Source organism: Pelophylax lessonae, assembly GCF_965119305.1.
Source record: "Pelophylax lessonae genome assembly, chromosome: 1".
Taxonomy (NCBI): Eukaryota; Metazoa; Chordata; class Amphibia; order Anura; family Ranidae; genus Pelophylax; species Pelophylax lessonae.
Genome location: NC_138768.1, coordinates 630,881,470 through 630,904,837, shown reverse-complemented (window position 1 = coordinate 630,904,837; position 23,368 = coordinate 630,881,470). Strand labels below are relative to the sequence as shown.

The following is a 23,368-nucleotide window of genomic DNA, read 5'->3' as shown; positions in this document are numbered from 1 at the left end:
ATATATATAAAAAAAAAAAAAAAAAAAAAAAATTTTTTTATATATATAAAAAATATATACACATAACATACATATATAAAATTTTTTATATATTGTATATATTTTTTATATATATAAATTTTTTTTTTTTTTTTTTTTTTTATATATATATATGTATTTCTTATTTCGAGTTTTTTATACACCTTCCTAATTAGACGGTTTATATACATATATATATTTTTATGTGTATATTTTATATATATTACATTTATGGGGTTTTTATAGATAATTAATATTATTTTAGTATTGTGATGCATGTTCTATCATGTTATAATATTTTATTATGTTACATTATGTCCTCCTGGACCATTAGCCCTAAATATATCAACATTATAATTTTTTTCCCCTTTCCCCCTTCTATATACCTGCTGTCCATAGGTCTAGATTGTTTTTCATCCCAAAGATATCCACTATTTTATTAATGTTTATGACTTTTTATGACCTTTTTTTTTTTTTTTTTTATATATATATATTTATACTTTTGTTATTTTTAGGAGTCATGATCAGTTCTTGTTCACCCCTCCATTTTTGATTATTATCATTATTCATCATCTACTATCCATCATAGCATATATCTGAGTCTTATGAGAAATTGTCGCTCTAGTCCCATACACGTGAAATTGTGGCCAGCCAACCGAGTACAATTCCACCTTTGACATATGTTTTTAATCCTGTGCAATTATGTATAATTGTTTTTAAAGTTGCTGTGTTTTTTAATGAACTGGTTGCTTTTTAGCTCTGGTTCCAAATCCTTTTATCTTCGAGCCATTTCCCCCTTTTCCCAGCTGTGGTGAATCACTAATCAACTGAGCCATATATAAACTTTGTAGAGTCTACGGCGCTCCAGCACCTGAAGAAAGAGCGCGCCGGGTAAACTGACCCCGCGCATGCTCAGAAACGCGTCGTGCCTGCCGTTTTTTCGCTGTTGGAGTACACCACCCCTGGTGACGGGAGAGCGCCCATCCACCTACGGAACCTTATAGCCGCCGGTCATCTCCATCTGACCGCTTATCGTGCACTCAGGCGGGAGGCAGCCGGCTTTCTTTCCTCCGATCAAACACTGACTCAGCCACGGACGGCGCCTTGGAGTGGATGGTACACACACCCCCCTCCCCCCTGAGGATGTCTCAAGATCTAATGGTGTTACACAGCTTGACTTTCATTCATGTCTTGTGAGTTACCACATACATTGCCTTGTATACTATAATAAACTGTCTGCACTTAGAGCGCTTCTCCTCTTTGTTTCTTTTGCTCATACAGAATTTCCTCTTGGTCTGTGGAAGAGCGGCTCAGTGCATATGGACTATCCTCCCTTGCCAACACGCTGATCCCATACAATACAGTAATTTCCTTTTATTAGTTTCATTTATTGTCCAGTCCTTTGTTTCCTTTTTTTGTCCTCCCCCCCCCCCCTCCCCTCCTTGTTTGGCATTTGATTTGTCATACACATCTCCTGTGTTGGAGGTTTTTAGCGCTCTGGTCATACATATATATGCATGTAGCAAGATGGCTACTGCCCCACATTCTGTTTAGCTGTCAGTCTTTTGCTAGGTGAAGAGGCTGGCAGCAAAGGCAAATAACAATGAACAGAATTGTTTTTTTAAACAGGGCCTGATGCTCCAAGCCATAGGAAGTTATTGCTTTGCTGACCTTGTATAGATTGAGCTACAACATACTCTTTCTATCATATCACCAGGGAATTTTCCTTGATCATAAGGAAAACCTACCAAATGTCCTATTATAACAGCTGTGTCTAAAGGGATTAAAAGAGAAGAGAAAAGCATTTATACTCATCTCCTATCAATCCAATGCTGCATCTGTCCCCCGCCAGCTCTGCAGTGAGAACTGAGCGATCAAACACTGCTGATCGCTCAGTTCTCGCCTCCGCTCTGAGCAGAGACCTGGACTGTCAGTCTTTGGCTCTCTACTTTGCTCTGCCCGCCCCCCCCCCCCCCCCAGCGCTCACTGGAGTGCTGGGCTGTGGAGGGGGCAGAAGGGGTTGGTTTAGGATCTCAGCGGATTGCCAGGTGCCGATCTAGGCTGCTAAGTGGATCCTGTTTACATGGTCGGATCTTTTCAGGGCTTGAACCAGCTGAGTGATGTCAGCTGACAGTGGACTTTAGCTCTCTGTCAGCTGAAAACAGGTCACAGCTTTAGCTATACTTCTCCTTTAAAGGATAATAGGGCATACAACACAAGTGCAATTACTGTACAGTACTGCAGTTGATAATGCTGTGGCCAATTTATCTTTGTAATTCCAATTAATACTTTGATCTAATGTGGAGCATTTTGTTAATCAAAATAGATATAAATACTATATACCTAATTATATCAGTGATATATTCCCTTTCATAAAACTAGCAGCATCATATGTTAAAAAATCTCCATTTGCCTGTCAGCCTTTACATTAGTCACTTCTTCTCTTACATCTTTGGACATAACGATAGACATTTGAGATATCTTGCTTTTGTTTAAGTGTCAGGATACCGTTCTAGTAATAGTTGTAACACATAAATATGTCAAAATAAAACCTTGAGCACAGCAATCATATAATTTTCCAAATATAAAGCTTTGAAGTGAACCTGCGGCATTATGATTATTAGGGTGCATTAAAAACCTTTAAAATAACATTACATTTCAAATATGCAAAAAACAACTTTCTACAAAGTTGCTAAAAGAGTCTTCTCTGGTGCTGGGGATAGCTGCAAAGTGTGCTCCCTGTCCTCTCCATAGGCACTATGCGCATTGTGCATTTGACTTTTCTCCAAAATGTCTAATAGTCTTCCTATACTTTTCACTGTCTGTGTGTGGTGTTGCAGTATTCACTTATCTTGCTACTTAGCAGGCTGTCTAATCTCTTGTGATTTCTCAGAGGAAAAATAAATGTGCCTACAGCCATCAGGGAATTTTTGCCAAATCCAGCAAGCTGTCAGACAAGTGTGTGTGTGTCTGTAGGTCATACCCAACTGTCACAGCCCCAATCTAATTTTTCTCCAATGGCTGGTTGGATTTTTCTTCTAGTCAATTTAAAAATCTCTGGTGCCAGGTATGTCTGCTGAGCGCTCTTCCTACCATTTCCATAGACACAAGCATGAACACAAATGTATGTGCTACAATTTATAGAAAGAAAGATCATTTGACTGTTGGATGGTGCATAATCCTAGCAGCTAGATTGTTAATGTCTAGTTTATACTGTATCTTACAATGGGAGGCAACACCAGTGGCAGTGGCCAGTGTGAACTTAGCCTCACTTTGCTAATGTTATTTGCATATCTTTTTGGGTATTCTGCTAAGGCCCATAACTTGGTTGTTTAACTGTTAGATGGCATGTACAGTCATGGCCAGAAGTTTTGAATGACAAAAACATTAATTTTCACAAAGTCTGCTCTCTCAGTTTATATGATGGAAATTTGCATATACTCCAGAATGTGATGAAGAGCGATCAGATGAATTGCAATAAATGCAAACTCCCTCTTTGCCATTAAAAAGAACTTAATCCCATTAAAAAACATTTGCACTGCATTTGTGAAGAAGGTTTTAGGGTGCTGAAGAAAGTCCAGCAAACACCAGGACTATCACCTGCAGCTGATTCAGCTGTGTGATCAGATCACCACCAGTGCAGAGCTTGCTCAGGAATGGCAGCAGGCAGGTGTGAGTGCATTTGCACGTACAGTGAGGCAAAGACTTTTGGAGGATGGCCTGGTGTCAAGGAAGGCAGCAAAGAAGCCACTTCTCTCCAGGAAAAACATCAGGGACAGACTGATGTTCTGCAAAAGGTACAGGGTTTGGACTACGAAGGACTGGGGTAGTCATTTTCTCTGATGAATTCCCTTTTCCGATTGGGACATCCGGAAAAAAAAGTGAGCACTACCATCAGTCCTGTGTCAGGCCAACAGTAAAGCATCCTGAGACCATTCATGTGTGGGGTTGCTTCTCAACCAAAAACATAGCCATGAGTAAAGAATGGTACAAAAAAATCTTCTGAGTTCAACTTCTCTCAACCATCCTAAAGCAGTTTGGTGACAAACAATGCCTTTTAAAGCATGATGGAGTACCTTGCCATAAAGCCATGTGATAACTAAGTGGCTTGGGGAAAAAAAGATTGACATTTTAGATCCTTGGCCAGGAAACTTCCCAACCCCTAATCCCATTGAGAATTTCTGGTCAATCCTCAAGAGGCGGGTGAACAAAAAAAAACTACAAATTCTGACAAACTCCAAGCATTGATTATGCAAGAATGAGCTGGCATCAGTCAGGATGTGGCCCAGAAGTTGATTGACAGCATGCCCAGGCGAATTGCAGAGGTCTTGAAAAAGAAGAGGTCAACACTGCAAATATCAACTCTTTGCATAAACTTATTGTAATTTAATGTAACTTAATGTAATTGTCAATAAGGGCCTTTGACACTTATGAAATGCTTTTAACTATATTTCAGTATACCATAGTAACATCTGACAAAAAGATCTAAAAACACTGCAGCAGCAGATTGTTTGGAAAATTAATATTTGTGTTATTCTGAAAACTTTTGGCCATGGCTGTACTACAATTTTTTTTTGTCTTAATTTATCCATGGTTGGGGAGCCGTTTGGTTTAGCTTTTGTTGTATGTTGCTTTCTTGTATGAATTCATATACCTAAACGTATAACTACATAATAACTATAATGTACTTTTTGTTGTGCTTTAGTCAAGCTTCTGTTCTTCGTTTATACAGTAATAATATACATCTTTAATGATCCCCTTTGTCCCCCTGGCCAGTGTAAATATTAATGGTAACCTCTGCATTATTGCCAGTATTGTCCTTCTATTAAATGCCACTTGTCATACAGTATTTCCATTTGTTCCCAATATATTGCTAGCCACATCTGTAATTAGGCAAGCTGGCCTGTGCATAATATAACATTTTTTAATGAAATATGCCATGAGAGAAACCTGAAGGCTGCCAATGCCAACCTTAACTTCTAAAAAATACTATGTGCTTGATTATCAAGTTAATACTGTTGCTTCACTGCTTTTACTTGACTTCACTCTGACTTTTGCAGTCTGTGTACTTGCTCTGGGTCACTGAGGTTTCATTTAAACAAAAATGCATGCAGCCCTTACCTACGACAGGGGCTTATATGTAATAAATGCTAAATTCCATTTAAAGGACATCTGAATGTAACATACAACACTAACTAAGCTTTCATGTATTCCAGACACTAAATGCATGGAAGTTTCCAGGGGGTTTATCTGATCCAGGAGAAGATATTGGTTGGTATATGTTTATTTTCTCTTTTATAACATGCATGAATCTTTTTGCCAATGTTGTTCAAGTATTTTACTCACATGGGAGAGGTAAAACTTTACACACATTGTAATTTTCAAGAGCAGAATTTTACATGAAGAAAATTGGAATACCTTTAACAATAAATTAGAAGGGATCACACATCTAAGATTTGTATACATTGGTATTTTTACAAGGGCATCATCCATTCTGTCATGTTTTTTCAAAGAAAAAGAATCGGTTTACATCAGTTCAGTTTACATCATCTTACACCCATTTTTACATCTGCCCATTGACATCTTTAACAAACGTGACTCATCCCTTCTGTCAGTAAGGGATTCCCCACTGAGAGCAGAATGTAAACAGAGCCATCATTTTGAAAAAAAAATGGCGTGCAGGTCCCCCTAATTCATACCACACCCTTCAGAATGTGTATGGATTTTCGGAGGACTTCATGGCAACATTTTAAAAAAAAAATGGCATAAGGTCCCTCCCCCCAATCCATTCCAGGTAGTCAGGTCTGGTATATATTGAGTTGGGGGCTCACCCCAGGAAAAAAAAAAAATGATGTGCTGTCCCTCCCAAAATTCATACCAGACCGTTATCCAAGCATTCAGCCCAGTGCAGAACTAGTGTGCATCCCTTCCCCTCCTTAACCTTATAAGGCCACATGCCCTCGACATTGGGGGGGGGGTATTAATGTGGAAAAGGGCCTTTTCCCCACAACCCTGGCCCGGTGGATGTGGGGCTGACTTAAAGCTGCCTTTAACGTGGTACCCCTACTCTTTCTTCAAGAAAAGTCAAATGTAAATAAAAACTCAGTTTTTGACAAGTCTTTTATAAGCAGACAAAAAAAAATGTCTCCTGATGCACATACTTATAATCCAGAGATGTAGGTCCACATTAATGATGAATGAGCGCTGCCAACCCACACAACAACAAAAAAAAACCAGCTCACTGAACTCAACCACATCGAATGACAGCTCTGCTTCACCACCCTCCCCCCTCCCGCTATAGTAAGTAAAGGGGTGGGGTGGCCCAGTGACACCACCAGATGACCCTGCCCTCTATGACGTCCCAGCCAATAATGTAAACCTAGTGACTGGGGGGAGTGGAGCTGTCATTGTGCACCGGCAACTGACAGGAGCGGTCGGGTTTTGGTGGAGTTTTTTTGTGCGAGTTGGCGGCAAATGTTTATCGTGATTGATGTGGACCTACATCCTCAGACACTGTGATTGATGGTAGATCTGGAGCCTTTTTTTTTTTTTTAATAAAGAACTTGCGTTGTGTTTTTTTTACATTTGACTTTTCTCCGTGAATGAGTAGGGGTACTATGACCATAAGGGCCTGGTATGGATTGGGGGAGAGGGCACACCATTTTTTTTTACATTTTTGGCTTTTTTGTTGGCATTCTACTGTCAGTGGGGAATTCCTCGCTGACAGCAGGGATGAGTAATGCTTGTGAGGACATTGGCGGGTGCCAGCTCCTAGCAACCAATGCAGAAACAGACCATTGTCTATTTACATCCATTTAGGTCCACGTCCGTTTCTTAAAAGGAACAAAAATTGAGACCTGAATGGACGCGGATATCAATGGATCAGTTTACATCCATTTGCCCATAGGATTGCATTGCTGTTTATTTTTCATGCTTTAACAGATGGATGAAAACGAAAAGATGGAATGCCTGTGTGAAAGAAGTCATATTCTTCTTTGAGTCCTACCCAATTCTGAGATGTTTTTTGAGCCCTAGAAAAATCTGGCTGCTTTTTCTATATGTACAGTTCAATAACTGTTTGACACATGCGTTCTAAAACTGATATGGTTAATGCTTCCTAATATAGCGGAAAATGTAACTGTTAAGGCCCTCCTCTCCATGTTAAGGACCTCCTCTCCCATGTTTGAATCGGATGACTGGTGTTCAAGCCAGAGCACTGTCACACCAAGGAGGTCAAATTCTCTTTTAAGCAGCGGATACATGCACAGTTGTTTTTCCAACGAGCGAGCTGAACAGAAACAAAATTGACAGATTCCCGTGTCCACAGAAGCAATGTGGATGCAGGAATCTCCCCTGATACACTATTCGATTCTGACAGCAAGAGCTCCTGCCCTGTCAGAATACACAGATCAGAGCTGCAGCCATTGGCATGACCAAGCATGGTCCAGCATGACTGTTTGACAGAAGCTGGTCGGAAAACAGAAGTTTTTACAAAAGTCAGCTGGTTCTTGCTACGCTGGACAACTTTTGGTACGTGTGTACCCAGCCTAATACCCAGAAAACCCCACTCTCTTAGAGTAATGGAGTGAAGGCTTTGATGAAGCAAGGAGACAGTGAAGGAGCTTGGATCAGTATACCTCACTGGAAAGAGGGGGGGGGAGGAATGACGGAATGGACTGTCACTTTGCCCCTAAAAGGTAGATGACAGTATCTCTTTCAATGTAGGAAAGGATATATTGTATAGTCCTTGTTGAGATTTTATATCGGAACCCAAAGGATCTCAGCTATACCACAAATTTGTAGAATTGCTGCATGAAATGTATCATATGTAGTTTGCAGTGTCATTCATTTGAAACATTAAAGTATGAAAGAGTTTGAATTTGACCTTGTCTTAACAGAATGCTAATTCTATTGGATAAATATATAATTATATTGGAACATAATTCATAAATTCTTGTTTCACTTTTACTTTGCAGGAGCCACAGCAGTTCGAGAAGTTCTGGAAGAGACTGGCATTAAGTCAGAGTTTAGGTCTCTCCTGAGCTTAAGACAGCAGCATAATCACCCAGGGGCCTTTGGAAAGTCAGATATGTACATCATATGTCGTTTGAAGCCATTATCTTACAGCATTAACTTCTGCCCACTTGAGTGTCTGAGGTGTGAATGGATGGACCTGCATGAGCTTGCCTACTCAAGTCATACTACACCCATTACCAGTAGAATCGCTAAGCTTTTACTATATGGCTATAAGGAAGGCTTTCACAATATTGACCTAACTCTGAGGACATTCCCAGCTGTTTACTCGGGTTTATTTTACTCTCTGTACCACAAGGAATTACCAGATTCTTATGAAGTAAAACTTGATCTCAAGTAAGCTTCACATTGAAACAGTGTCAAAATAAGAAATTATTATAATTTTTTTATCCACTCTTTCAGTCTTTCGGAATGGAAAATAGTTACCTCAGGACAGTACTTGCATTGCTATGTACATATGTCATTTTACTTAGAAATATATTAAAACATGAATACATATAAAACTTTTTAAATTCTTAAACACTGGCACAATGGTGAATAGTATTAATACTTGATGTCACATTTATAAACTGGAAATACATAGATTATATTCTAACCTTTTTTAAAAAATATAATTCCTATTTTCTATAAATGCAAAGTCCATCAAGATCAGCTTTTTGCTGACATAGGAAGAAATAGGATAGCTTTCTGTCCTAGCCCAGTTTGGGATCCATTTTTGTACTGCCCAGTCCTCTTTAGTGCCACGTACCAGTCACTGTATTTCCGAGACCGGTAAGTGTTGTAGTTGTTTGCTTCCAAGCGCTCGAAGAAGAAACATTCGTCAGTTATATACTTCTGAAATTAAAATCAAAGGAGAGAGTTACATTTAAAACATAATGCATTATCATCCCAATTTTTGCGGTACATGAGATTTTTATTGTGTCATTTTTGTGTGAGAAAACATGCGGGGCTGCCATTCATTCTGAAAAATCACAGAGTGGGTTCAGGAACCGCAAGGAAATCGTATGGTCAAAATAACCATGCAATTTCCCTGCAGGCTGCGTTTTGAAAAAGGGCATGCGCCTTTTTTCTGCAGGAAATGCAGCTACAGCAGCCCATTGAAATGAATGGACTGCCGTGCCCGTGCAAACGCGGCCCGCAGAAATGTATAGATGTGAACCTAGGGTAACTATTCAGGCAACACTGTTACAAAGCTTTAGGCTAAAATTTGAATATAGATCCAATCATCTACTATTAGCATATTTTCCCATTACTAACATGTTTATTCGTTTGATATGATTACTTTATGTGCTTCACACGTTTATAAACAACAATCACAGAAGACCAAAGTTAAATGGTATGTTAACTGGGAAGAAACTGCTGCTCAGACAAACTCAGTCATAAATTGTACTAACCCATAGTATGTTAATTGTAAAGATATTAATATTAGCTGCTTAAGAGGAGCCACGTCAGATGTAGATTATATGTGCCGCTATATGCCAACACTATAAATGCAAAGCAGAAAATCATAATTTCTCTTTCGTTCATTGACACAGCTCCTGATTCTTAACCAATGGGGTATAATGCCCCTACAGGAGCAGGACACTAGGCAGAAAAAAAGTCTGGCTATGCTTATGGGCCTTCCCAGGGGGTTTACTCCCTCTCTCTGCTATAGGTACTCAGTTTTTTTTTTTTTTTCGCCTAGTCAGGAGTAAGGACCTAGTTCCTTGCTGGGATCTCTAGTCCTGGCAATTTTTTCTTTTAGATAGAAATTTTTCTCCGGCTCTTTATTCCTGTGAGATCTACAGTCAACTGCTGGACTGGGTGATGGGCTGGATAATCTAGTTACAGTGGTCACCCCAGTCTGGCCAGCGAGCATGCGCAGACCTCAGCTCCGCGCTAGCCCGGCCACGACATTAAACGCCTCACAAGGTCGCATACGACCAGGTCTCGGGCCGAGTCGCAGCGTTCCTCCTGGCCGACAGCCCCCCATTTCGATGGAGAGGAGGTTCTGTCTGGAGCGGTGCCCATCTGGTTCCTGGTATGGTAAGTGACTGTCCTCCCTCTCCCCCTGGAGGTTTTGGGGTGGATGTGGGCACCTCCATTGGACAGTCGGACCCCTGGGTTCCACTCCTTCCTGTTAGGCACCCCCCCATCGGTCTGGTGGTCCCTGTGGGCCATATTGTCCCCCCCTTTTACTGACGCTGGGGCAATGGGGTGGCCTGGTCCAGCGCCTGGGGTGGGGGCAGGGTGCTGTACTGGCAATGGGGGCGGGGGGGTGCACTGCCAGTGACCGGGCAATCAGCTGCAGGGGGGCTGTACCTGGTGGGGTCTGCTGCCAGGGGCCCCCCTTCCTGCCTGTCCCGTTTTCTAAAGCCTAGGGATCCCTCCTGGGTCGCGCGGTGCTGCATGTTTTGCTGTAGCCTGTGTGCCCAATGCACAGCGGCTATGTTTGTGTAGTCCGGCAGCCATTGTGTGGTGGTTTTTCATTGAAAATAGCGACGGCCATGACAGTAGAGCCCTGTGGGCGGCGATTTGTGGCGGTGGGAGCCCCTCCTCATCCCCTGGTGCTGACTCCTGGATCTTTTCACTTCCTGATCGCCGCACGTGGAGTGCAGATCATCCTGGTGGCTGCAGGTGCCTGTTTTTGCTGGGTGGTGAGTCTGGTGGGGTCCTCTCTTTTTCTGCTAAGGATTGATTAGGTGCTCTGTTACTGGCAACCGAGTGGTACTGCTGGAGCGGTGAGGGAGTCCCTTAGCAGTGTTTTTACACCTTTTCTTGTGGGGCCCCCCTATTGACTTCTGGAGTCTTTGGAGCACATTTCCCTGCTGATTCCCTCTCAGAGGCAGCAGGGCCCTCCGGGTCCCACCCATCCAGTGATGCATTGACGGTGGTCCTGGAGGCCTTTGTGTCCCAGGTGGAGGTGGTTTTTTGGTGACGGCTAGCAAAAAGTGCCCCCTGCCTCATCTGTCTACTCAGGTCCTGAATCTGATTCGGCTGGTTGTATCTGTGCGTGAGACCTTAAAAATGGAGGATGCAGCTGAAGCTGCAACGGAGGTGTCGGTTCCCTTTGGCACTCACAAGCCATCCAGAGCGGCAAAGGTGTTTCCTTTCCCCGCCTATTTTGACACAATTGTCGCTAAAGAGTGAGAACGGCCAAAGCGATTTCTTATGCGGTACCCCTATGAGGAGTCTCTTCTTAAAAAATGGACTGTTCCACCTGTGGTGGACCCTCTGTTCTCCAGATTGAACAAAGCAATCATGATTCCGGTTGAAGAGTCCCCAGCCTTTAAGGACCCGGCTGACAGGAAGGCAGAGGCTGTGGCCCGCAATATGTACACCCTGGCTGTTTCGGCACTGAGGCCGGTATTTACCATTGCACTGGTGTCACAAACTCTGACCAAGTGGGCTAAGCTTTTATTCTGTGACCTGGAGGGGGAGCAGCTCCCCCTGCTTTTGCTGAGCTGGCAAACCAGTTGGTCCAGGGGCTGCAGTTTATCTGTGATGCCTCTTTGGATGTGGCTCCCTAGTCGCTAGGCTCTCTGTTTCAGCAGTGGTCCTTCGGCGTATTTTTTGGCTCAAATGCTGGTCTGCGGACCAGACTTCTAAGAAGGTCTTGACTGATCTTCCTTTTCAATGAGATCACCTGTTTGGAGCTACCCTGGATGACGTCATTAAGGGTCTCACAGGGGGGAAGAGTACCTTTCTTCCGCAGGCAACTAAGGGTAGGGACCCTCGTCGTAGACGTGGGCCATCTTTCTCGGCCCATAAGAAGTTTTTTCGTTCCTCAGGGGTGACAAGGATCAAAGTTGTTCCAGGTCTCCTCTCGGTGGATCCAAGCAAACTTGGTCTGGCAAGTCGAGAGCGGGCTTATCCACACCTGCAGACACTACAGACGCTCTTACCTCCCCGGCAAGGTTCTTTCCTTCCAACTTGCGCCTGTCCCCGGACTGCTTACAGGGTCCGTTTGGGGCGGTACAAGACCTGTTATTTGAAGGGTGATTGTCCCTGTTCCGACATCTGAACGTTTTCAGGGTTTTTCACTCAAACCTGTTTACAGTTTCAAGGAAGGAAGGCAAGGTGCATCCAATCCTGGACCTCAAGGCGCTGAACTGCTTTGTGCTGGTTCAGAAGTTCAGAATGGAATCCATTCGCACAGTGGTGGCATCCCTGCATCAGGGGATTTTCTTGCCTCTATCGACATCCAGGATGCTTAACTTCACATTCCAATATGTGCCAGTCACCAGCACTTCCTCCACTTTGCCGCAGGGGAGGAGCATTATCAGTTTGTGACATGACCCTTTGGTCACGCCTCTGCTCCTCGGGTCTTCACAAAAGTGCTAGCATTGTGACGCCAACGGGGGTTTGTGGTACTGAGCTACTTGAATGACCTCGTTCTGCGAGCGGGGTCTCCTACTGCTCTGGTGGAAAACCTGGGAATCACCACACGAACTCTGAGGGAGTTCGGTTGGATTCAGAATTCTGCTCTGGTTCCCTCCATAAAGCTGGACTATCTAGGTTTGACTCTGGACTCGGCCTTAGCCAGAGTGCTCCTTCCTCTGCACCAACTCCAGAAACTGCAGGCTGCGATTCCTCTCCTGCTTTCCAGCAGATGGCCATCACTCCGGACTTGCATGTGGGTGTTGGGCCTGATGGTGTCTACTTTTGAGGCAGTTCTGTTTGCACAGTTCCATACGAGGTCCATGCAAAGGGAGATGCTGGCCAAATGGGGCAAGACTCCGCAGTCTCTGGACAATCAGATCCGGCTAAGCTGGGGAACGAAAGAGTCCCTGATATGGTGGCTTTCTTCTCCGGCGCTTCAGCTGGGCAAATCCTTCCTCCCCTTGTATTGGACAGTGGTCACTGCGGATGCCAGCCTGTCCGGCTCGGGAGGCATCCTCGGCAAAAATTCTGCTCAGAGAATCTGGTCACTGGAAGAGTCAAGACTACTGATCAATGTCTTGGAACTCCGAGCGATCAGACTGTGTGCCTGGAACATTGGATGAATCGTCTATAGGGATGTCCAGTGTGCATTCAATCAGACAATGCCACAGACGTGGCTTATGTCAATCAGCGGGGGGGGGCACAAGAAGTGTCCTGGCAGCTCTGGAGGTGGCCAGCGTTCTAAGGTGTGCAGAACGGTTCGCTCCAGCCCTCTCCGCCGTACACATTCCCGGAGTGGAAAACTGGCAGGCGGATTACCTCAGTCGGCAGGCGTTGAACCAAGGGGAGTGGTCCCTTCATCTGGAGGTGTTTCATCAGTTGTGTCTCCGATGGGGCATTCCCGAGGTGGATCTGTTGGTGTCCCTGCTCAACAGAAAGGAGCAGAGGTTTGTGGCTCGGTCACGGGATCCTCTGGCGGACGCCACAGATGCGCTGGTGGGCCCGTGGGGTCATTATCGTCTGATTTACACCTTTCCTCCTCTCAAGCTTCTGCCAAGACTTCTACACAGGATCGAGGCAGAAGGGATTATGGTCAGCTTAGTAGCCCCAGACTGGCCTCGCCGGGCTTGGTACGCTGATCTAGTGCGGCTGGTCACCGACATTCCTTGAAAGCTTCCTCTCAAGGAGGATCTGCTGTCCCAAGGACCAATCTTCCATCCTGATTTACAGTCGCTGGCTTTGACAGCTTTGCTGTTGAACGCCAGGTGCTGATGGATAGAGGTTTGTCTGAGTTGGTGATTCCAATGCTGTTAAAAGCTAGGGAATCTACTTTTAGGAAGATCTACCATCGTACATGAAAGACGTACATTGCGTGGTGTGAGTCTCTTGGGGTTCATCCTCGTTCTTTTTCGGTGGCTCGGATCTTAACCTTCCTTCAAAGGGGGGTTGAGCAGAAACTGGCCTTGAGTACTATCAAGGGCCAGGTATCGGTCTTAGAGATCTTCTTTCAACGGCCCTTGGCCACATACTCCCTGGTGCGTTCTTTTCTTCAGGGAGTTCGGCCCTTGGCTCCTCCAGTGCGGTCTTCGTTACCGCTTTGAGACCTCAATTTGGTGCTCTCAGTCCTCCAGAAGCCTCCCTTTGAGAATCTTAAGGAGATTCCCCTGCTTACGATGTCCCAGAAGGTGGCCTTTTGGTGGCTATCACCTCTGCGCACAGGGTGTTGGAATTGGCATTGTTATCCTATTGTTCACAGAGATAAGGTGGTTCTTCGCCCCTGTCCGTCGTTCCTTCCAAAGGTTGTCTCTGATTTTCATTTGAATGAAAACATTGTGTTGCCTTGCCTGTGTCCCAGGCCTAAACATCCAAAGGAAATTGCTTTGCATGCCTTGGATGTGGTCTGGGATATTAGGGTGTACCTGCAGCTAGGGAGTCTTTTAGGAAATCAGACTCACTATTTGTGCTCACGGATGGGCCTCGGAAAGGGTTGTTCGCTTCCTCTGTGACCATTTCCAGATGGATCAGACAGACGGTGGTTCAGGCCTATTCCATCAAGTGTCAGGTTCCTCCTTTTCCTGTCAAGGCGTATTTTACTCAGGCGCTCATTGCCTCCTGGGCCTTTCGCCATCAGACGTCAGTGACGCAGGTTTGCAAGGCGGCCACCTAGTCGTCTGTGCACACTTTCACAAAGTCCTATAAAGTGGATGTGTTGGTATCTGCGGATGCTTTCTATGGCCGCAAAGTTTTGCAGGCTGCTGTTAAGAGGACCTGGTCCTCTTATAGGGTGTATTGTTCTTTTCAGGTGGGCTCCAGTTGTTTTGGTTGAGCTCCTGTTTACCTGGTATAGTTTAGCCTTGGGAATTTCTTTTTCGCTGTTCCCACCCCTCATGTTTAACACTGCTTTGGGACATCCCAATGGTTAAGAATATCAGGAGCTGTGTCTGTCAATGAACGAAAGAGAAAATGGGATTTTTGAAAAATCAATTTCTCTGATTTTCATTGACAGACACAGCACCAACCCCACTGTGGAGTTGTAATTCTTCTGACACTCCTTGTAACAAAACTGAGTACCTATAGCAGAGAGAGGGAGTATACCTCCTGAGACTGCCCATAGGCGTAGCCAGACTTTTTTTTTCTGCCTAGTGTCCTACTCCTGTAGGCGGCAGTATAATCCAATGGTTAAGAAGTTCAGGAGCTGTGTCTATCATTGAACATCAGAGAAATAGATTTTAGGGTCAAAGTCAAAAATCCAATTTTTTATTGATAAACATTAAAATACATTCAAAACTATGATTATGTCTGGCCCCCTTTTGTATATACTATATAACATCATGTGCTTAATATCACCAAACTATAAACACAGTAAATATAATGCAGCATCCATTCCTAAAGTTCTGTTCCATTTCTCCCTGAAGTACAGTCTTCATCTATATCGGCAGCTTGATGGTCTATATATAGATAATTAGGATAAGGACATTAGGATACAAATATTAACTAGCCTGTTTAGACTCAAGAATGACACGTGTCCATGTAATTTGTTATGTACCAGAGATGTGGTTTGCGCAAGCAGCTGAAATCGTCTCCAGAGTCAATGACATTCAAGTATTTAAACCACTCATTGTTAATATCTAAAAGAATACTACACATGAAAGGATTTTTAAATCTGTTTGAAGTTGGTATAAACGTAGTTGGATGTCAGCTGCACCATTGCTTACTATTCTCTTATAAATTAAAGTTTGTTTATAGAGCTGAGATTTTGAATCTGCTTGAACATAGTTTTACTTAAAACCCAACTCTGGTTGGAAAAAAAGAATTTACCCTCTGCAGTGGCCTGTGATGGCATTGCAAGGATTAACAGCACGTTTTGTCTAGGGCAGGGATTCCCAAATTACGGCCCTGCAGTTGTTCAGGAACCACAATTCCCATCATGCCTAGTCATGTATGTGAATGCCAGATTTTTACAATGCCTCATGGGATGTGTAGTTCTGCAACAGCTGCAGGGCCGTAGTTTGGGAATCCCTGGTCTAGGGGAAAGGAGAAACATTTTTACTTACCAAATTCTCTGCTTCCCTGGTAGACTGTACTCCCCCATGAATTAGCGGTGGATTGTCCCTTGGCATGGACCTTACTCTGGTCTTGATGACATCAAGGCCCAAGAGCAGGAGGTGCAAAAGCTGCAGGGACTGGTCTAGTTGCGGGAAGGAGCAAAGGATCAGGCATTCTTTCTTTGCTAAGTGGTTTTGTGTGATAGTAAAGAATAGCTCACACTGGAAAATGTAGAAATTCCTAAAGAAGTGTTTACAGTATACCTAGTTGGTGTTGTCAGACATGTAAATTCTTAAAAACACCTTTTTTTAGTTTATTATAGTAATACACTCCACTATTTAAAAACGATGTCATCTAATTACCGTATTTATCGGCGTATAACACGCATCGGCGTACGACACGCACCTCAATTTTAGGAGGGAAATTTTAGGAAAAAAAGCTTAAATTTGAAATAAACAGGTTTGAACTCAGAACTTTTTTTTAATGACATGCAGCCTCACCAGTGCCCATGAATGCAGCCTCATTAGCGCAGTGTCCATAAATGCAGCCTCACCAGTGTACTGTCCAGCAATGCAGCCTCGCCAGCGCAGTGTCCTGTATTGCTGCCTCGCCAGTGCCGTATCCAGTATTGCTTCCTCGCCAGTGGAGTGTCCTGTATTGCTGCCTCGCCAGTGCCGACTCCAGTATTGCTGCCTCGCCAGCACCACTGCACAGAGTGGGGGCAGGCCAGGCCGAGGAGAAGGGAGAACGAGCGACCACTGTCATCTGAAGTCCTGGCGCCTATGATAGATGTCACACATCCCAGCATTGGGCCACTGTGCTGTCTATCATAGGAGGCGGGACTTCCTATGACAGCGACTGCTCGTCCTTCCTTCTGCTGTGCCCGGCCGCCCCACCCGCCTCTCAGCGTTGCCTGGGCTTTTTTTTTTTGGTATATCGGCGTATAACACGCACTGCTGTTTTGCCCTCCATTTTTAGGAGTGCATGTTATACGCCAATAATTACAGTACTTACTATTCCCATAACATTTACTTAAAGTGATTGTAAAGCTTTATACAGTGGGTACGGAAAGTATTCAGACCCCCTTAAATTTTTCACTCTTAGTTATATTGCAGCCATTTGCTAAAATCATTTAAGTTCATTCTTCTTCCTCATGAATGTACACATAGCACCCCATACTGACAGAAAAACACAGAATTGTTGACATTGTTGCAGATTTATTAAAAAAGAAAAACTGAAATATCACATGGTCCTAAGTATTCAGACCCTTTGCTGTGACACTCATATATTTAACTCAGGTGCTTTCCATTTCTTCTGATCATCCTTGAGATGGTTCCACACCTTCATTTGAGTCCAGCTGTGTTTGATTATACTGATTGGACTTGATTAGGAAAGCCACACACCTGTCTATATAAGACCTTCCAGATCACAATGCATGTCAGAGCAAATGAGAATCATGAGGTCAAAGGAACTGCCTGAAGAGCTCAGAGACAGAATTGTGGCAAGGCACAGATCTGGCCAAGGTTACAAAAAGATTTCTGCTGCACTTAAGGTTCCTAAGAGCACAGTGGCCTCCATAATCCTCAAATGGAAGACGTTTGGGACGACCAGAACCCTTCCTAGAGCTGGCCGTCCGGCCAAACTGAGCTATCGGGGGAGAAGAGCCTTGGTGAGAGAGGTAAAGAAGAACCCAAAGATCACTGTGGCTGAGCTCCAGAGATGCAGTCAGGAGATGGGAGAAAGTTGTAGAAAGTCAACCATCACTGCAGCCCTCCACCAGTCGGGGCTTTATGGCAGAGTGGCCCGACGGAAGCCTCTCCTCAGTGTAAGACACATGTAAGCCTGCATGGAGTTTGCTAAAAAAAAAACACCTGAAGGACTCCAAGATGCTGTATATATTTTTTTTTATTATTAAAAGAACAAACATGATATATTTACCTGCTCTGTACAATGGTTTTGAATAGGAGCTCCTGGCCCTTCCCCCCCTGCTGCTTGCCCCATAGCATGCCGCTTGTTATAGGGGCACTCATGCATACTCACTCCTGAGCCCCACACTGTCTGTTCATAAGATAGAGAGGGGGGCCCTGTCCCCACTCCATTGTCACTGGCTGTGATTGACAGCAGAGTGTGCCAATGAGTCACTGAGGAGGCAGATAGCCAAGAGAGCCTCAGGTCTCGAGCACATCGCTGGATCGAGATCAGGCTGAGGTAAGTATTTAGGGGAGCGGAATGGGGGGGGGGGAGCAGCATGCAGAAGGATGTAGCTGGGTGCTGAAATTCAGAAACATAGAGAAGAGGACATTTACCTCTTTACAATCAGTTTACTTTCAGTTTCTGCTGTAATGTTGAATGTTGTGTTGCACTATTCCCTCCAGTTAGCAGAGGGAGAACTATAGCCAGGAAAGCCTATGGACTTCTATGAAGAATGCTAAAGATCATGGGAATTAAATTCTGAAACATCAATCACAGAATGGGGCGTATGTACCTTTACAATACAGTTCCCATAGGATATTGAGGAGGAAGGGGAGTGGTGGAGCAGCTTTTACCAGACTGCACAGGAAACCTCTTCCTCTTTGCAGCGCCGGAGCTGAGATGTGCACATCTGTCCTGGTGCACACAGATCATCCAAGGGGTGAGTGACCAGAGACTGAGGCCTGGGGCAGCGCAAAACAGACCACAGCGATCAAATCTGCACCGTTGCTGCGGAGAGAACAGAGCATCCTTTTATCATGTACTTTCAAATGCTGATCACTGGAGACATTTTGTGTAGGGACTGAGGGAGCCCCCTTCTATGTGAGAGTTCCCAGATGCACCACGGGGACTGGTGAGATTGCTCACTGCCCATTGTTTACACTGCTAGTAGGTACTAAGTTACAGGAGACAGGACATTAAGCATACTGCAGCTGTACCACAACTATACTGCACCTTTACCGCATGCTTCTTTATTAAAACTGTTGTTAAGTGCACCAACGCTTCTTAAAGGGCCCCAATGATGGCCAGCATTTAAAAAACATAAAGGACTGCCCCTTCCGTAAGACTATCCTTCAAGTCTGCTTTGTTCCCTTCTCCCATTTCCTTCACTTCTATGGCTAGTACACACCCAGTCGCTCTAGGCCTAGCATAGTCACCATCAAAGCACTTTGGCAGTAGAGTCTGTGTTTGGTAAACCAAGTTTACTATTGTGCACAACTGCTTCTTAGGTGACCTGCTACTGTTTATGCTGCTCTGGACTCAAAGTGTCTTCTTATGTCTAGTCTTTATTACTAATCACCCTGTATGCTAAGTTGTGTTATTACCATTGTATTTCATTTCTATGCTTACTTTGTTACCGACCGTACCAGGTGACAATATATTATGTTTGCCTTTACTTACTGGTTCCATGCTTGTTTTCTTTGATATAGTACTATTACTGGGTACTAAGTATTACTTTCAGTGATTTTTTTTTTTGTGATTTGGCACGTTTTGTACACTAAACCTAGGGTGTTGGAGGAGCTGACATTATTAAAGAGGTCAAGGCAAATCTTAACCATCAGTTCCTACATGGGTTGCACTATATACACACACAAAAGTGAGTACACCCCTTACATTTTTGTATTTTGTATATATTTTAGTATATCTTTTTATGTGACAACACTGAATAAAATACACTTTGCTACAATGTAAAGTAGTGAGTGTACATCTTGTATAACAGTGTAAATGGGCTGTCCCCTCAAAATAACTCAACACACAGTCATTGATGTCTAAACCACTTGCAGCAAAAGTGAGTACACTCCTAAGTCAAAATGTCCAAATTGGGCCCAAAGTGTCAAAATTTTGTGTGGTCACCATTATTTTTCAGCACTGCCTTAAGCCTCTTGGGTATGGAGTTCACCAGAGCTTCACAGGTTGCCACTGGGGTCCTCTTCCACTACTCCATGATGACATCACGGAGCTGGTGGATGTTAGAGACCTTGCGCTCCTCCACTTTTTGTTTGAGGATGCCCCATAGATGCTCAATAGGGTTTAGGTCTGGAGACATGCTTGGCCAGTCCATCACCTTTACCCTCAGCTTCTTTAGCAAGGCAGTGGTTGTCTTGGAGGTGTGTTTGGGGTCGTTATCATGTTGGAATACTGCCCAGGGGCCCAGTCTCCAAATGGAGGGGATCATGCTCTGCTTTAGTATGTCACAGTACATGTTGGCATTCATGGTTCCCTCAATGAACTGTAGCTCCCCAGTGCCGGCAGCACTCCTGCAGCCCCAGACCATGACACTCCCATAACCATGCTTGACTGTAGGCAAAACACACTTGTCTTTGTACTCCTCCCCTGATTGCCGCCACACACGCTTGACACCATCTAAACCAAAAAAAGTTTATCTTGGTCTCGTCATACCACAGGACATGGTTCCAGTAATCCATGTCCTTAGTTTGCTTGTCTTCGGCAAAATGTGTGACTGCTTTCTTGTGCATCATCTTTAGAAGAGGCTTCCTTCTGGGACAACAGCCATGCAGACCAATTTGATGCAGTGTGCGACGTATGGTCTAAACACTGACAGGCTGACCCCCCACCCCTTTAACCTCTGGAGCAATGCTGGCAGCACTCATAGGTATATTTCCCAAAGACAACCTCTGTATATGACGCTGAGCAAGTGCGCTCACCTTCTTTAGTCGACCATGGCGAGGCCTGTTCTGAGTTGAACCTGTCCTGTTAAACCACTGTATGGTCTTGGCCACCGTGCTGCAGCTCAGTTTCAGGGTCTTGGCAATCTTCTTATAGCCTAGGTCATATTTATGTAGAGCAACAATTTTTTTTTTCAGCTCATCAGAGTGTTCTTTGCCATAAGGTGCCATGTTGAACTTCCAGTGACCAGTATGAGAAAATGAGAGCGATAAAACCACATTTAACACACCTGATCCCCAGTCACACCTGAGACCTTGTAATGAGTCACATGACACCGGGGAGGGAAAATGGCTAATTGGGCCCAATTTGGACATTGACACTTAGGGGTGTACTCACTTTTGTTGCCAGCGGTTTAGACATTTTATGGCTGTGTGTTGAGTTATTTTGAGGGGACAGCAAATTTACACTGTTAGACAAGCTGTAAATTCACTACTTTACATTGTAGCAAAGTGTCATTTCTTCAGTGTTGTCACATGAAAAGATATAATAAAATATTTTAAAAAATGAGGGGTGTACTCACTTTTGTAAGATAGTATATATACAGTACATATATATATATATATATATATATATATATATATATATAAATACATATATATCTATACACACACACTTGTCTTTGTACTCAGCTGGTTGCCGCCACACACGCTTGACACCATTTGAACCAAATAAGTTTATATTTGTCTCAAGCAGACAAAGGACATGGATTACTGGAACCATGTCTTTTGTCTGCTTGTCTTCAGCAAACTGTTTGTGGGCTTTCTTGTGCATCATCTTTAGAAGAGGCTTCCTTCTTGGACGACAGCCATGCAGACCAATTTGATGCTGTGTGCGGCGTATGGTCTGAGCACTGACAGGCTGACCCCCACACCTTGTCTGAGCACTGACAGGCTGACCCCCCACACCTTCAACCTCTGCAGCAATGCTGGCAGCACTCATACGTCTATTTCCCAAAGACAACCTCTGGATATGACGCCGAGCATGTGTACTCAAGTTCTCTGGTCGACCATGACGAGGCCTGTTCTGAGTGGAACCTGCCCTGTTAAACCCCTGTGTGGTCTTGGCCACCATACTGGAGCTCAGTTTCAGGGTCTTAGCATTCTTTTCATAGCCTAGGCAATCTTTATGTAGAGCAACAATTCTTTTTCTCAGAGTTCTTTGCCATGAGGTGCCATGTTGAACTTCCAGTGACCAGTATGAGAACGATAACACCAAATTTACCACACCTGCTCCCCATTCACACCTGAGACCTTGTAACACTAACAAGTCACATGGCACCGGGGAGGGAAAATGGCTAATTGGGTCTAATTTGGACTTTTTGACTTAGGGGGTGTACTCACTTTTTTTCCCAGCGGTTTAGACATTCATGGCTATGTGTTGAGTTATTTTGAGGGGCCAGCACATTTACACTGTTATACAAGCTGTACACTCACTACTTTAAATTGTAGCAAAGTGTAATTTCTTCAGAGTTGTCACATGAAAACATATAATAAAATATTTACAAAAATGTGAGGGGTGTACTCATTTTTGCGAGATACTGTATATTACCAATGTAATGTCTTTTTTTTTTTTTCTAGCATTAAGTAGATGTGGCTCTCAGTAGACATAATGTGGCCCCTTGCAAATTTATTCCACTCAATTCAACCCACTGTTTCCTTTCATTTTGACATGCCTGGTTAAAGGAAAAATTAGAATGTATTCCATGGGACACATCCAAAGCAATCATCAGGAAGCAGAATTTATGAAATCAGGAAATGCAATGCCCTAAGTCATTGAAGGTATAACACATTTTGGATACTAGCGTACTGAACAGAAAAGAAGGAATATTCGAGACTCCAAGAACTTCAAGACTTTAATATCCAAGACTTCAAGAGGAGTTCTTCTGGACACTGGCCTTTTTGCTTGAAACGCTTCCCCTATTAAAACATTGTTGCTGATGTTGATAAAAGAAAAAGCTATATTGCCAAATGGTCCGCCAACATATACAGTAAGTACTATACCTACTCCCATTTTCCAGAAAAAGGGCATCTGCTCAAATCCTTTTTCCATGGATGGATAAATTAACTAAACCAGCTTTCACCATGACAACAGTACCACACCCCAACTTGCTAGTGGTCAGTTGAGCCACACATTCACATTAGTTTTGGTAACCTGGTGCTACTTTTGCTAAACATATTGACAATTACCAAAAAAAATATACTGGTCTAGATGCTAAGTTTGTGAATCCTTTTTGTCAAATACATTTTCATATGCAGAGAGTAACACAGGGCATCTACAGTATTTTCTTCTGTAAATGTATTAGTGGAACTAGATACTTAAGAGTTTTCTGGTAAGATTAAGAATGTTTTTCAAACCTCAGGGAGTACACCTTGACTGGGAAAAATGCATCACAAATCCCACACTCTGTTGTCACTGTCTAGACAGATATATCACTGGAAATGTTGGCCTGTATTTTTCAGTAGGAATAAAATGGCTTTTCACAAATTTTAATTTCTCTTTCATTTACTGACGGACACAGCTCCATGTCTTCTAGACCATTGGGCTTTATGCTGCTCTCTCTCTTCAGGAGTAGGACTAGGCAGAAACCCTTTTGGTTACGCCCCTTAAGCAGTCCCAGAGGGTATACCATCACTTCTTGCTATAGGACTTCAGTTTCTTCTGCCTAGTCAGGAGTAAGGCCCTGGCTCTCTGCTGGGATCTGCGGTCCTGGCATTTTTTCCTTTTCAATGGAATTTTTTCTTTATTATTT

At 43.7% G+C, this 23,368-nt stretch overlaps 2 protein-coding genes across 2 annotated transcripts in view; one reads left to right on the top strand and one right to left on the bottom strand.

Moving 5' to 3' along the window:
* NUDT6 (nudix hydrolase 6) overlaps positions 1–8,392 on the top strand; it is a gene marked incomplete at its 3' end in the record, with an annotated part of 46,907 nt that extends 38,515 nt beyond the window's left edge. Inside the window, exons 4-5 of the mRNA XM_082261551.1 lie at positions 5,235–5,289; positions 7,995–8,392. Of these exons, the coding sequence (XP_082117677.1) occupies positions 5,235–5,289; positions 7,995–8,392 (453 nt within the window). The remainder of the gene's footprint in view (positions 1–5,234; positions 5,290–7,994) is intronic.
* A 292-nt stretch (positions 8,393–8,684) lies between these two features.
* The window catches only part of FGF2 (fibroblast growth factor 2), a 116,555-nt gene continuing 101,871 nt past the window's right edge, over positions 8,685–23,368 (bottom strand). The window contains exon 3 of the mRNA XM_082261540.1: positions 8,685–8,886. Within this exon, the coding sequence (XP_082117666.1) occupies positions 8,701–8,886 (186 nt within the window). The 3' untranslated portion in view covers positions 8,685–8,700. The remainder of the gene's footprint in view (positions 8,887–23,368) is intronic.